General features: G+C 37.0%; 1 protein-coding gene across 6 annotated transcripts in view; it reads right to left on the minus strand.

Moving 5' to 3' along the window:
* Positions 1 to 14923, minus strand: part of RNF13 (ring finger protein 13) — a 124904-nt gene that overhangs the window by 38199 nt on the left and 71782 nt on the right. For 4 of the 6 annotated variants that reach the window (XM_081569460.1, XM_081569459.1, XM_081569465.1 and 1 more), the window contains exons 5-7: positions 14519 to 14606; positions 7350 to 7440; positions 2767 to 2872 (exon numbers count right to left, since the gene is read on the minus strand). In XM_081569460.1, the coding sequence (XP_081425586.1) occupies positions 2767 to 2872; positions 7350 to 7440; positions 14519 to 14606 (285 nt within the window). Of the gene's footprint in view, positions 1 to 2766; positions 2873 to 7349; positions 7441 to 14508; positions 14607 to 14923 lie in introns of all 6 variants that reach the window. The other 2 variants (XM_081569461.1, XM_081569462.1) reach the window with 1 other exon arrangement.

The following is a 14923-nucleotide window of genomic DNA, read 5'->3' on the forward strand; positions in this document are numbered from 1 at the left end:
CAGACCCACCAAGAGTCCTGGGATTATACTTGATAACCACTATTTTGGAAACAATGTGTCACCCTCTTAACCTTGAGGCCTGATAATATTCTTTATTTACATTTTAATATGAAAAATTTCAAACTAGAGAAGAGTTAAAAGAATCTGTATAATAAATATGCATATATCTCCTACCTAGATTCTACAATTAACATCTTACTATATTTTTTAATCACATATCTATCTATCCCACTATTTACCCATCAATACATTTTTTCTCTTTATTTTTTACAATCCATTTCAAAGTGAGTTCCAAATATTAATATACTTCCCCTCAAATAGTTCAGCATGTAAACTCATTCAGTTCAGTTCAGTTCAGTCCCTCAGTTGTCTCCGACTCTCTGCGACCCCATGAACTGCAGCACGCCAGGCCTCTCTGTCCATCACCAACTCCCGGAGTCTACCCAAACCCATGTTCATCGAGTCGGTGATGCCATCCAACCATCTCATCCTCTGTCGTCCCCTTCTCCTCCCACCCCCAATCCTACCCAGCATTAGGGTCTTTTCCAATGAGTCAACCCTTCGCATGAGGTGGCCAAAGTATTGGAGCTTCAGCTTCAACATCAGACCTTCCAATGAACACCCAGGATTGATCTCTTTTAGGATGGATTGATTGGATCTCCTTGCAGTCCAAGGGACTCTCAAGAGTCTTCTCCAACACCACAGTTCAAAAGTATCAATTCTGCGGCACTCAGCCTTCTTCACCGTCCAATTCTCACATCCATACATGACCATTGGAAAAACCATAGCCTTGACTAGACGGACTTTTGTTGGCAAAGTAATGTCTCTGCTTTTAAACATGCTATCTAGGTTGGCCATAACCTTCCTTCCAAAGAGTAAGCGTCTTTTAATTTCATGGCTGCAGTCACCATCAGCAGTGATTCTGGAGCCCAAAAAAGTAAAGTCTGACACTGTTTCCACTGTTTCCCCATCTATTTCCCATGGAGTGATGGGACCAGATGCCATGATCTTAGTTTTCTGAACGTTGAGCTTTAAGCCAACTTTTTCACTCTCCTCCTTCACCTTCATCAAGAGGCTCTTTAGTTCTTCACTTTCTGCCATAAGGGTGGTGTCATCTGCATATCTGAGGTTATTGATATTTCTCCTGGCAATCTTGATTCCAGCTTGTGTTTCTTCCAGCCCAGCATTTCTCATGATGTACTCTGCATATAAGTTAAATAAGCAGGGTGACAATATACAGCCTTGACGTACTCCTTTTCCTATTTGGAACCAGTCTGTTGTTCCATGTCCAGTTCTAACTGTTGCTTCCTGACCTGCATACAGGTTGCTCAAGAGACAGGTCAGATGGTCTGGTATTCCCATCTCTTTCAGAATTTTCCACAGTTTATTGTGATCCACACAGTCAAAGGCTTTGGCATAGTCAATAAAGCAGAAATAGATGTTTTTCTGGAACTCTCTTGCTTTTTCGATGATCCCGTGGATATTGGCAATTTGATCTCTGGTTCCTCTGCCTTTTCTAAAACCAGCTTGAACATCTGGAAGTTCACGGTTCACGTATTGCTGAAGCCTGGCTTGGAGAATTTTGAGCATTACTTTACTAGCATGTGAGATGAGTGCAATTGTGCGGTAGTTTGAGCATTCTTTGGCATTGCCTTTCTTTGGGATTGGAACGAAAACTGACCTTTTCCAGTCCTGTGGCCACTGCTGAGTTTTCCAAATTTGCTGGCATATCTAGTGCAGCACTTTCACAGCATCACCTTTGAGGATTTGAAATAGCTCAACTGGAATTCCATCACCTCCACTAGCTTTGTTCGTAGTGATGCTTTCTAAGGCCCACCTGACTTCACATTCCAGGATATCTGGCTCTAGGTGAGTGATCACACCATCGTTGATTATCTGGGTCGTGAAGATCTTTTTTGTACAGTTCTTCTGTGTATTCTTGCCACCTCTTCTTAATATCTTCTGCTTCTGTTAGGTCCATACCATTTCTGTCCTTTATCAAGCCTATCTTTGCATGAAATGTTCCTTTGGTATCTCTAATTTTCTTGAAGAGGTCTCTAGTCTTTCCCAATCTGTTGTTTTCCTCTATTTGTTTGCACTGATCACTGAAGAAGGCTTTCTTATCTCTCCTTGCTATTCTTTGGAACTCTGCATTCAGATGAGAATATCTTTCCTTTTCTCCTTTGCTTTTTGCTTCTCTTCTCTTCCCAGCTGTCTGTAAAGGCCTCCTCAGACAGCCATTTGGCTTTTTTGCATTTCTTTTCCATGGGGATTTTCTTGATCCCTGTCTTCTGTACAATGTCACGAACCTCTGTCCATAGTTCATCAGGCACTCTGTCTATCAGGTCTAGTCCCTTAAATCTATTTGAGTAAACTCATTACTTAGAGTTTAGTATTTTTCATAGCTCTTTTTTTTTCTTTTTAGGTAAACTTTACATACAATGAAATGCACAAAATTTAAGTATGCAATTTGGTGAATCAGACATTGTGCAACCCAAACAAGATACACATGATTCTCACTCTCCAGGAAATTCCCTCATACGTTTCTGAGTAAATCCCTCACCTCCTTTCCTCCCCACACCTAGCCCCTCAAAGAAATCACTGTTATGATTTTTTTTCAACCCAGATTATTTCCGCCTTTTCCAGAACAAGTCATGTAAATGGACTCATACAACATGTACTCTTCTATGTAAGGCCTCTCTCAGTATAATGTGTTTTAGAGCCATTCATATTATTTTTTTAAGTACTTAAAATTAATTTACCTACCATGAAAATGACTATCAAGATGAGACAGATGCCCACTATGATGAGGAAGGGGATTAGGTAGTATTCCAGAGGAAGGCTAAATTCCGGAACCAAGATAATATGGCCCCTGCAAGAAAACAAAAAGAAATAATTAGGAAATATTGACTTGTCAAATTATGACGTTAATTGAAAACAAAGAAAAATATTTTTTAAAAGCATTTAGACATTACAATTTAATCCACTAGACCCATCTCATTTTCTAATAGATGATTTCCATTAAGTTAAGGGATGTTTTCTCCATTTTTAAATCAGCTTTACGTATTTACCAAAATAATTTGCCATTTAATTAAAAGAAACTTTTAGACTGGTTAGAGGAAATCAGTTACACAATACTTACTGTGTCCCTCCTAAGAACATGTGTTTACTGAATTTAGTAACCTGGATGAAAGCATATTTCACAAGCAAAAATCAGCATTTAGAACTGGCAGTACCTCAGGCAGTATGTCAACAAGAACCCTCCACACACAAACACACCAAATTACTTTTCATCAGTTTCTCCCATGAAAAAACTCTGGAGCCACTATGACAAAAATGAACTCCCTATTCCCTTTATGCTTTATGGGAATTTGTTATACCAAGTACAATGGATATAACCCCTGTACTTCACATTCATCTGTGAGATACGGAATGGAAAACTGGCAAAGAAATTCATAAGAGTTGTAGCTTCATCTCTATTCTAAACCTTCTCCACTGCTTGACTAAAAAAAAAAAAAGCAAAAAAGCTACAAAAATGTGTATATTGTGGGAGTTGTGGGGGGAATAACCAAAGGCCCTATTCTCCTCGTTATTAACCATGGTTAATACAGTTATATGGTTATTAACCATACAATACTAGTATTATAAAAACTGACAGGGACTCAAGAAATGAAACTGAACAGGATAAGCACACTATTTGTGCTGCATGAGCAAATTTTATATAGCAGCAAATCCTGCAATAGAAAATTTCCTCAGACTAGGGAAGGGTCTGTATAATGGTCACTAAGATGGCCGATTTCTCCACTGTACTTCTGTGCTCCTCAACTAGTATGGTGTCAGCAACATTACATTGTTACCCACTGCTGGGTGATTTTTTAGGTACCGACTCCAGGTACTTCGTATCATAGACTGCACATCAAGGTAATCAAATAATTGATAAGGTGTGATTCCTCTTTATGGAGTTATTTCAGATAATAAATTAAGGAGGAATTATAAGACTACTTATAAGAGTACATCATGAAAAATGCTGGGCTGGAAGAAGCACAAGCTGGAATCAAGATTGCTGGGAGAAATATCAATAACCTCAGATATGCAGATGATACCACCCTTATGGCAGAAAGTGAAGAAGAACTAAAGAGCCTCTTGATGAAAGTGAAAGAGGAGAGTGAAAAAGTTGGCTTAAAGCTCAACGTTCAGAAAACTAAGATCATGGCATCTGGTCCCATCACTTCATGGGAAATAGATGAGGAAACAGTGGAAACAGTGTCAGACTTTATTTTTTGGGGCTCCAAAATCACTGCTGATGGTGATTGCAGCCATGAAATTAAAAGACGCTTACTCCTTGGAAGGAAGGTTATGACCAACCTAGACAGCAAATTTAAAAACAGAGACATTACTTTGCCAACAAAGGTCCGTCTAGTCAAGGCTATGGTTTTTCCAGTAGTCATGTATAGATGTGAGAGTTGGACGGTGAAGAAAGCTAAGCGCCTAACAATTGATGCTTTTGAACTGTGGTGTTGGAGAAGACTCTTGAGAGTCCCTTGGACTGCAAGGAGATCCAACCAGTCCATCCTAAAGGAGATCAGTCCCGGGTGTTCATTGGAAGGACTGATGTTGAAGCTGAAACTCCAATACTTTGGCCACCTCATGCAAAGAGTTGACTCATTGGAAAAGACCCTAATGCTGGGAAGGATTGGGGGCAGGAGGAGAAGGGGATGACAGAGGATGAGATGGTTGGATGGCATCACTGACTCGATGGACATGGGTTTGGGTAAACTCCAGGAGTTGGTGATGGACAGGGAGGCCTGGCATGCTGCGATTCATGGGGTCGCAAAGAGTCGGACACGACTGAGCGACTGAACTGAACTGAACTGATAAGACTACTTGCAAATCCTAAAGAACCAATGGCTTCAGACAATGATTATTAATGATTGCTCACATCACAAAGAGAGAACCAAATATTATGTCTCCTGATGGAAATACATAATAATACATATAAATTATTCTTGCCTTATCTATCCTCCTGGTCCCCAAGCCACACTTGAATTTGAGCAGCCCTCTAGATCTAACTAACAATTTACAGGGGAAATAAGTAACAAAGGAAACCTCTAGACAATACACCAAGGATGCAGTCAGAAAAGTCCAGACTGTGGTAAAATTTTACAGGACAAATGACCCTGTTTCTTCAATAAATAAATGAGAAGGGGAAAAAAAAAAGAGGCACAGCAAACTTATAGATTAAAAATAGGGTGGTCATATGCCCTTATTTGCTCTGAAACAAATCTAAAGATTGAAATGTTTTGATATTGAATTAATGTTTACTTTTCTTAATCAAAAAAGGATAAAATAATGAAAATGCCATTATATTTTTTATATAAAACTTTATCTTCCAGTGATATATTCTGAGATGTTTACAGTTCAGATCATAGGGTATCTAGTACTTGCTTTAAAATAATCATGGCATGGGGAAAAAAGAGCAGGTGGCACTTAAAGAGTGGACAGTTCAAACAAAATTGGACATAGTTGATAATTATGAAACTGAATGATCAGATTCATCATACCCATCTCTAGTTTTAAAGAGCCGAATAAATTAATAGGTAGGTAGGTAGGCAAGCAGTCAGACTGACCAACTGGCCAGTCAACAGATAGATGAGACAAACCAGTGTGCACAGGTCTACAATCCTTCAAGCACAATTCTGAAACCTAAAAAGCTTTAAAAAGTAATGTTTGCAATTCATTTGATAGTCAACCTGAACCTCACCAACACGATCAAACACTCATACGTTTATTACAGATATATATGTTATTTGATAATAGAATGCTGCTTCAATCCTCAAATTCTATCCCTTGGAATATTACTTAACTTTTAAAAACCTGAAAATGCTTCAATTCCACATTATATCTGTCCCGAAGAGCTGGGATAAGGGATTTTGTGGCCTTGCATTAACATGGAAAGGGTCTAAATATTAAGTAAATAAAGTATGTAACAAAATACTGAGTATTACAAGGCACTATTTTATGAGCAGAGTATCTCTAGCTAAGGTCAGCATACAAACATGGAAAAAATTAAGCTGTCAGTGAACAGCATCATAGGGACTTTCGTTTGAATGTTTTCTATTTCTGAATTTTTCCATATTTTATCAGCAGGTATCTATTACTTCTTAATTTAAAAAGAAATGGTTTTATTATTTAAAAGAAAAAGACTCTTTAAAATACACACAATTTTTCTGTATGAGGTAATAATACTGAGATAAAAGCAAGTAGTAGTTCTCCTCACCCCCATTAACTACACAAATATGGATGGCAAAATAGCATCTTGCTTAACTATTTTTAATACAATATCCAAAATTATATTCCCTAACTTAATAAAGATGTTCTGAGCACAAAATATGTAAACAGCATTTTAAATATGAAAACTGTATAGTGAAAAGGACCAAAAATGTAAACAGACACTCTTTCCCTCTCTTATTTTATTCATATTCAAACTCAAATAATCACGGATTCCCCCACCCCAAATAATCAGAATTGCATTTCACTGTGCCAGTTTCCTCTTTTGGCAAATGTAGATGGTAAGAGATAATAATAATAACTTCTAAAGGGTTGTTGTTAGAATTAAATGGATAACAAATATAAAAGCTTTGTTTCATGAGTGCCTGGCACTTGCTAAATCCTCGATATTTATTATATTACTATATTATATTATAATATTACTGCTTTTATTATTAATATTGTTCTCTTGGTCAAATGCCTACTCCTGTCCACTATGTTCTGGTACCTGTTTTTTAGAAGAAGCTCTGAAGTGTTAATTGTACTGCAGTGTTTTCTATACTAGATAAGACAGTTGTGCCTTAGCTTAGTTTCAGTCTGAATTTTACCATGGTAATGAGATTTTGGGGAGAAAGTCCATAAGAAGTTTTAAAATCCAAATCAAACTTTTTAAACTTGAAAACAAACTCTTTGTAAAAGTTAGTCACCAAACACATCATGTGTTGGATTCTTTGTTTATAAAACTATTCCATTTAATAAAATACAAGTATGTCTTAATGTAAAGTATCATATAAATGTAAATCACATTGCTTCTAAATACCAATGGTTTGACTAAACTATAAAAGGGGAAGTTCTCTTTTTAGCAACATGGGTGCCTTAATCTCTCTAGCATAAATATATTTTCAAAATGCAGTCATACACAGAAGAAACAGTAAAGTCTTAAAATCATGACTTAAGATATAATTTAGCACAATAGAGTACATTCTAAAACATAATTTTGATTACAACAAATCTTACATAATTCTACCCTCACACAGAAAAGAATTTAAGCTACATGATTATTTTTTATATCCATTACTTACCCTTTTTCATATGTGAATTCATCTTTCAGGGAATTAGCTGATGATTCGCCAATAAAGACAGATGGAATGTCAATTTTCTTTAGTACTTCAACTGTATAAAACAATAGTAAAAGTTATTCTTCAAAGCCCACACTTAGTGTAAAATCAACTTAACTTTCTTTATAATAACAGCAAATATCAATGTAAGTGGAAATAACTATAATCAATTTGAATTGTCTGTTAGTTGATTTTCCAGATTGCAGATTTATACCACGATCCAAATGGCTGAGAAACATGATGACATTTACAGCAACAAAAGCTAATAACATTTTGCATATTTACATTACCACACTATCTCAATAGTCCTATGAGATTGAAATATAAATCTTACTCTATTTCTATTTTGATTTACTTGATTTATTCCTGTGCAGACATAATTAACTATTAGAAAAGAAATAAGAGGAAGAAATGTAAAGTATTTTTTCCACACATAGCTTAATTCCTAAATGAAAAAGCTTTTTTTACATACCCATTCCCAGGAGAGGTGTAAGCCAAAGAATGTAAGAAAAGACCACTTTACAACAGTCTGAAAAATGACACCACACATCTAAGGCTTTTCAGAGTGAAGGGCTGACAAGAGTTCAGAAACGGCAATTGGATAGGGAAGCTTTGTAAATTTCTACTTCCTCCTAAGCTCGGAGTGCATGTTAAAGCATTGTGTTTGACCAGTACCTTACAAAATTTACTTCTATATCTATATTAAAAAACCAAAATCAAATGCCAACAGAAAAAGAATTTTGTAAAAATTACCCATTACTCAAGAAGAGAAGTAAAAACAATCATCTTATTGTCACCACAGAAAACAGCCATATTTTAAACTATGAGTTACTTTAACACATTTGGCTTTAGAGAAAGCCCATTTGTTTTCTTTTGTTACATTCTGCACAACAGCTTTGAACTACATTTCTTTTAAAAACTGCATATTTATTATTTATTTGAAAGAGGGGAGTGGATACACATAAAGAAGAACAGAACACAAGCATAACCCTTCCTACCCAAAGATAAGGCTTTATTTGAAGCAACAGAAACAGTTCTATAAGTTTTGACAAATACGTACAATTATGTGACCACCACCACAATCAAGATAAAAAGATACATTATCATCCTTCCAAATTCTCTCATGCCCCTTTACAGTCAAGCCCTCACCACAACCTCAGCAACCACTGATATATTTTTCTTTAATTCTCACAAAGACAAGTTTTAAAGTTTTAAAATCTTAGTATCCTTAATAGAATACATGTTTTTTCATTTTCAGATTGGATTTACACAAATCAAATCATCCATTTCACACATTCTTTGTGTCTGTCTCTGTCTCTCTCACACACATACACCCACACACACTCCAATATCATATAAGCCCTAAAAGGGAAGAAACCAAAATGGTTAGTAAAGGAATATTTAATCACTATATTAATAAGATCAATAAATATTAAAAATTTTGTATTAATGGGATCATATAATGGGAAAAAGTATAGGTTTTTTTCCTACTCAATGGTATATCTCAGATATCCTGTCATGTCACTAAATAAATATCCACCTCATAATTTTTAATAGCTGCAGAGTTACTGTTATATAACCATATATATTTTAAGGAGATACTTTCTGTCATGCTAAGAGATCTTTCTCTTTCACATAACAGTTTAAATTTTAATTTATTTGGTAATTAAAGGTTGGAATTGAATACCCTTTGTAAAATGTTCTACTCTTTCACGAAGATACTCTGATAAACTCAAGGAGGAATTTTTGGCCTGTAACTACTGGCTTATAATTATTGGAAGTAACATAAATTCTTTGAGTTATGATATCTAATGAGATGTTAAAAGCTCCTCACTTCAGTCAGAAGGTTAAGAAGAGGAGGGAAATGATGTACACAAATATGAATAGCCACCTTGGAGACTCTGCCACATTGTTTATCTACTGAAAACAAAACCAAATGTTTTCATTCACAAAATACTTTAAAAATACTAAATTTTAATTCTGATCCACAAAATAACTATGTAAAGTATACAGGCCAAGTAGTATTATCGTACCATAGACAGGTTATAATTTAAGTGGTCAACCCCAACCTCTCTAGATGCATATATGCAACTGCCTGTTCAGTATCTCCATTTGAATGCACAATAGATGTTTCAAACTTAATGTTTCTCAAATGGATCTCTCAGTATCTCTTTTCCCTTCATCAGTCCTACTCTTCCTCGTCTCTGTAAACAGCATAACTGTTTTCACCTAGTTTCTCAAGTTAAACAGTTTGGAGTTCTCCTTTACTCCTCCCTTTTATTCCTTAGGTCAAACCCTGCTGCTGCTGCTGCTGCTAAGTTGCATCAGTCATGTCTGACTCTGTGTGACTCCAAAGATGGCAGCCCACCAGGCTCCCCCGTCCCTGGGATTCTCCAGGGAAGAACACTGGAGTGGGTTGCCATTTCCTTCCCCAATGCATGAAGGTGAAAAGTGAAAGTGAAGTCGCGCAGTCGTGTCCGACTCTTCTCGACCCCGTGGACTGCAGCCTACCAGGCTCCTCCGTCCACGGGATCTTCCAGGCAGGAGTACTGGAGTGGGTTACCACTGCCTTCTCCGAGGTAACCTATCAACTTCAAAATACATCCATAATTCTATCACTTCCCATCACAGTCACTGCTAGTACTCCATTGCCATCATCTCTTGCCTGGCTGCTGCGACAGTGTTTGAACTGGTCTCTCAGCCGGCACTCTTGCTCATCTTTCACCTTCAGTCTGTTCTCCAAAGAACAACCAAAGTGATCCTTTTAAAACCGTCAGATCACCTCACACCTCTATTTAAAACCTACAGAAAACAAATTCTAAAGTCCTACAATACCCAACATGATCTAGCCTTTGGTTCCCCTCTTAACTTCACCCCCTACAATTCTCTCTCTCCCTTGTTCACTCTACTGCAGCCACCGTGATTTTCTGTCACACCTGCTTTATCTCTGAGCCTTTGCATTTGTCTGCTGTTCTTTTTCCTTGAAATACCCTCTTCTAGAAATCTGCATGGCTTAGCCTTTCACTTCAGACCTATGCTCAAATGTCAAAGCCTCAAGAAACCTTCTCTGATCACCCTATCTAAAACAGCCATTCTCTGCCTCTCATCCCTGTCACCCTGTATCCCTTTAACCTGGCATGTTTTTCTTCATAGCACTTACCACTCACTACTTGACATATACCATACCTCTTTGAGTATTATTCCCACTCTAGAATGTAATGATAATAACTGCAGCAATAATAATTAATAGCAGCTAAAGAATCATTAAACGGCTATTAAGAACCAGGAAGCCTTCTAGATATTTAAATGTCATAAGCAACAAACCAATGACTTGAATTCTATTATTATCCCCATTTAACATACCAGAAAAGTGAGGCACAGAGATGTTAGGTAATGTTCCCAAGGCCACACCACTGGTAGGTGGTGGAGCTGGGATTCAAACCTTGTAAGGCCATACCCAGAAACCACACTCTTAACGACATCATTCTGCTACCTCAATGAAAAGTATGAGCAAAGCCTTAAAACTGTATTATTTCCTCTGTAGTCATGATGCCTAAAAGAGTATTTGATGCAGAGTAGGCTACCAAACGGAGAAGGCAATGGCACCCCACTCCAGTACTCTTGCCTGGAAAATCCCATGGACGGAGGAGCCTAGTAGGCTGCAGTCTATGGGGTCGCTAGGGGTTGGACACGACTGAGCGGCTTCACTTTCACTTTTCACTTTCATGCATTGGAGAAGGAAATGGCAGCCCACTCCAGTCTTCTTGCCTGGAGAATCCCAGGGACGGGGGAGCCCGGTGGGCTGCCGTCTATGGGGTCGCACAGAGTCGGACACGACTGAAGCGACTTAGCAGCAGCAGCAGCAGCAGGCTACCAAAAAGTATTTGATGAAGGAAGCAAGCAAGGAAGAAAAGAGAAGAAACAAGCCCAGACATACTGATAACTTGCCCAGTTTGTACAGCAATCTGCACAGCCTAGACCCAAACTTGAGGCTCAGACTCCTAATCTAGACTCTTTCCACTCTGCCTTATCATGGGTTTTTCTCATATGCCTTCTTTCATATGATCTTCACAATCTTGTCAGGTTAAAAAAAATTAAAACTATTCACACTTTTACAGATGAAAATAAAAGGCTTGGAAAGATTAGTAACTTTTATGAACTAGCCTGAAATAAACACATATTTCCTAGTCTTGAAGTTCATGTTCATCACATTCTCCTGCCTCCTGAAGATGACAAATGTGATTGACTCAAAGTTAACCCATCCTATGTCCTACCTGAAATAAAAAACAGACACATTCCTGTGTGAAATGCTGGCAACAAGGGGTCTTTAAAACTTTCTTTTGTTTCCAGATATCAGAACCACGTATTAGGAGAATACATGCAGTATTTTCCTTGTGGTTATGATCTAAGCCTAAAAGACTGACAGATAGATGCTTATTTTAATAAATCCATGCTTTCTTTCCTCTACCAGTGACAGCAAAGATGAAAATGGGAAATATCTTTACAGTGTGTTGGATATATGAAATGTTCAAACACATACATACTCAAGGACAGAGCAAAATGTCATGGAAAGGAATTGAAGCAATAAAGTCAAGAACCAGAATTCTGAACAATCATTGAAATAAAATAACTCAGTTGGAAAATTTCCATAGCAACAACAGGATTATATAGTTATGTGCTACTTCTAATATTTAGCACACTTTCCTTAGGAACTGACATGATTATCACAAAAAGGTTTTATTATTGACATGAAGACAAAACAGGTGTCCAAGGGAACTGACAATTCCAACTTGAAAAATTTTTATTAAAAGCGTGTTAAAACAATAAATAGTTTACAAATACTAATCATTTTATTCAACCCAAAACCCTTGAGAAGGTCTTGAGGGTTGCTAAACCCTAAGCCCAGGTTTTCAGCAAAACACAAAGAATAAGTAACTTGCTCAAAATTATACAGTCAATTCAAGCAGGAGCTTGGACTTGAATTCAGGCCTGTTTTTTAGAGTGTCTATGCTTTCCATTTTGTTAGTAATGTGTACAGGTCACAAAAATGACTAATATGGGAGGTGACAATTTTTTAAGGGAGGTGATTAAAGGAGGAGAAGAAAACTGTGTCAAGTGTATAGTACCAACAGTACTAGTTTATTTGATAAGTAAAATCCCTTAATCAATTCCTCTAATTCCTATCAATGGTTGTTAAACTTTTGGTGAAGTGCCAGAAGCTCTTATGGGTACTTCATGCATTCTACAATTATGACTTAATCAGCCAGAAGATTAAAATAATAATTTAAAATGTAAAGAAATGAACTTATCATTAAGTTTTACTTTTTATATATTGTAATTTTGCCCTAGATTATATTAGGAATAAAAAGGCAAAAAGTTGCAGGAGACATGGGTTTGATCCCTAGGTCGGGAAGATCCCCTGGAGTTGCAAGTGACAACCCCCTCCAGTGGTCCTGCCTGGAGAATTCCATGGACAGAGCAGCCTGGTGGGCTACAGTCCATGGGGTCGCAAGGAGTTGGACACGACGTAGCAACTGAGCAAGCAACAACAAAAAATAATGTCCCATGTTATAAAAAGATTTTTTTGGTCAAGAGATAGAAAATATTTCCTGTTGAGGATACGGTTAAAATCCTAAATACATTTTAATGGAGTATATCAATCCATGCCTTATATGTCTGCTCTTTGCTGTAAACTCTTTCTTGCATATATGACTCAATGCAACTTAATAACGAGGTATTATGGATATATACTATAAGAAAAAGAAAAACAAAATACTTAATCATGAATGTTGGCAGTTTATTTAGTGTATCTGGGGTTCTGATCCCAATTGCCAAGGTACGTGGGTATCTTCCCCACACCATCAAACAACTCAACTCATTTATGACATTATCTACCTCGAGATAGCATCAGATTCCACAGGCTAAGGGTCTGGTCTCACAAGAATCCCCATCCCCAACTTCAAACGCCAGCCACAAGTCTAAGTTGTCACCTTTGCTTCTGACCTACCAGTTATAGACTGGAGGTTTCAACAGTCCTTACCCCATGGGTTCAATTAATTTGCTAGAGCAGTTCACAGAACTCAAAGAAACATTTTATTTACTAAATTACCAGTTTATTAAGAAAGGATATAATTCAGAAACAAGCAGATGAAAGAGATGTATTAGGCTAGGTATATGGGAAAGGATGCAGAGGTCCCATGACCTTCTCCAGGAGTGCAACTTTCCCAGCATCTCCACACTTTCACCAACCCAGCAGCTCTTTGAACCTGTCCTTGTAGGTTTTCATGGTGGCTTCACTACATAGGCATGAATGATTAAACCACTGGCTAATGAGGTTGGGGGGTGGGACTGAAAGTTCTAATCCTCTAATCACCTAGTTAGTTCTCCTAGCAACCAGCCCCATCATTTGGTGGGGTCCAAAAGTAGCCTCGTTAACATAAAGGAAACACCTTTATCACTCTCAATAAATTAAGTGAAAGCATACAGCTTAAAAGTCAGTCTGATTAAAGCCAGTTATTTCATTAAAATTGGCTCATTTTCCCTACAAGCTAATATTTCATAGAGAATAAGGAAAGATATCGCCATTTTGAACAAAAAGCTATAGGCATGCCAATATATATTAAGGGGCTAATAATAACCAACTGGTATAAGAGAGCCAAGTATGTGGCTTTGACATTCCACAGTAATACAGTAGCTACTTAGTATTTCTGTATATTCTAAAATTTAACATTGTGAATCTCTAAATAAATCACAAAAATTCTCCTATGGCATCCTTAACTCAACATGCTTATCTCTATTTAAAGCTTTGGTTTTCCTTTAGCAAAAATAAAATAAAATAAAGCTTTGGTTTTCCTTTAGCTTTTACCAAAATATCAACACATCCTCAAAAATGAAACACATAGGTTAAAAAAAAAACAGACCAGCAACAACAAACCGTTCAGAAAAGAACAAGTCAATTCTACTTATACTGTGAGCAAAATTATCCCAAGAGGATTAAAAACTGGAAATTATCTTTCTGATGGGGAAGAAATTTTGCTTTCTAAAACAGAAAATGAAAGAAGAGAGATTCTGGTAAATTTTAGTTTTGAACGATTGGTCAAACAGGAGAGAAGAAAAGTGATACCTGTACTTACTGTCGTTGGATCCCATGCTAATGAGCTCATCAGAGTCAACATTGTGAACTATGGCTGCTTTGTATCCTGCTCTCTGTGCATTTAAAACCTGCAAGTCAGAAAACAGTCATGGTATGAGGAAGAAAGTGCCATAGGTTCCTCAGCTTCAACAAACATAAATCAACAACTCCATAGAGGACAGACTAGATTATGTGTGTGTATATATATATATATATATATGTATATGTATAATATATATATATAAACAGATCTCAAGTGTGTTCTTGAAACATAACCTTTTACAATTGATTATCAAGGACTTCTTTAGATATCTTCTTGATTTTACTCAAGGTATTAAGTGAAATGAGAGGCAAATAAAGGACGGAGATATAAGCTACCTACCAAAAGGATCCAAAGCACTAACCC

The sequence above is a fragment of the Giraffa tippelskirchi genome, chromosome 2, assembly GCF_054371585.1.
Source record: "Giraffa tippelskirchi isolate mGirTip1 chromosome 2, T2T-mGirTip1v1.2.pri, whole genome shotgun sequence".
In the NCBI taxonomy this organism is placed as follows: domain Eukaryota; kingdom Metazoa; phylum Chordata; class Mammalia; order Artiodactyla; family Giraffidae; genus Giraffa; species Giraffa tippelskirchi.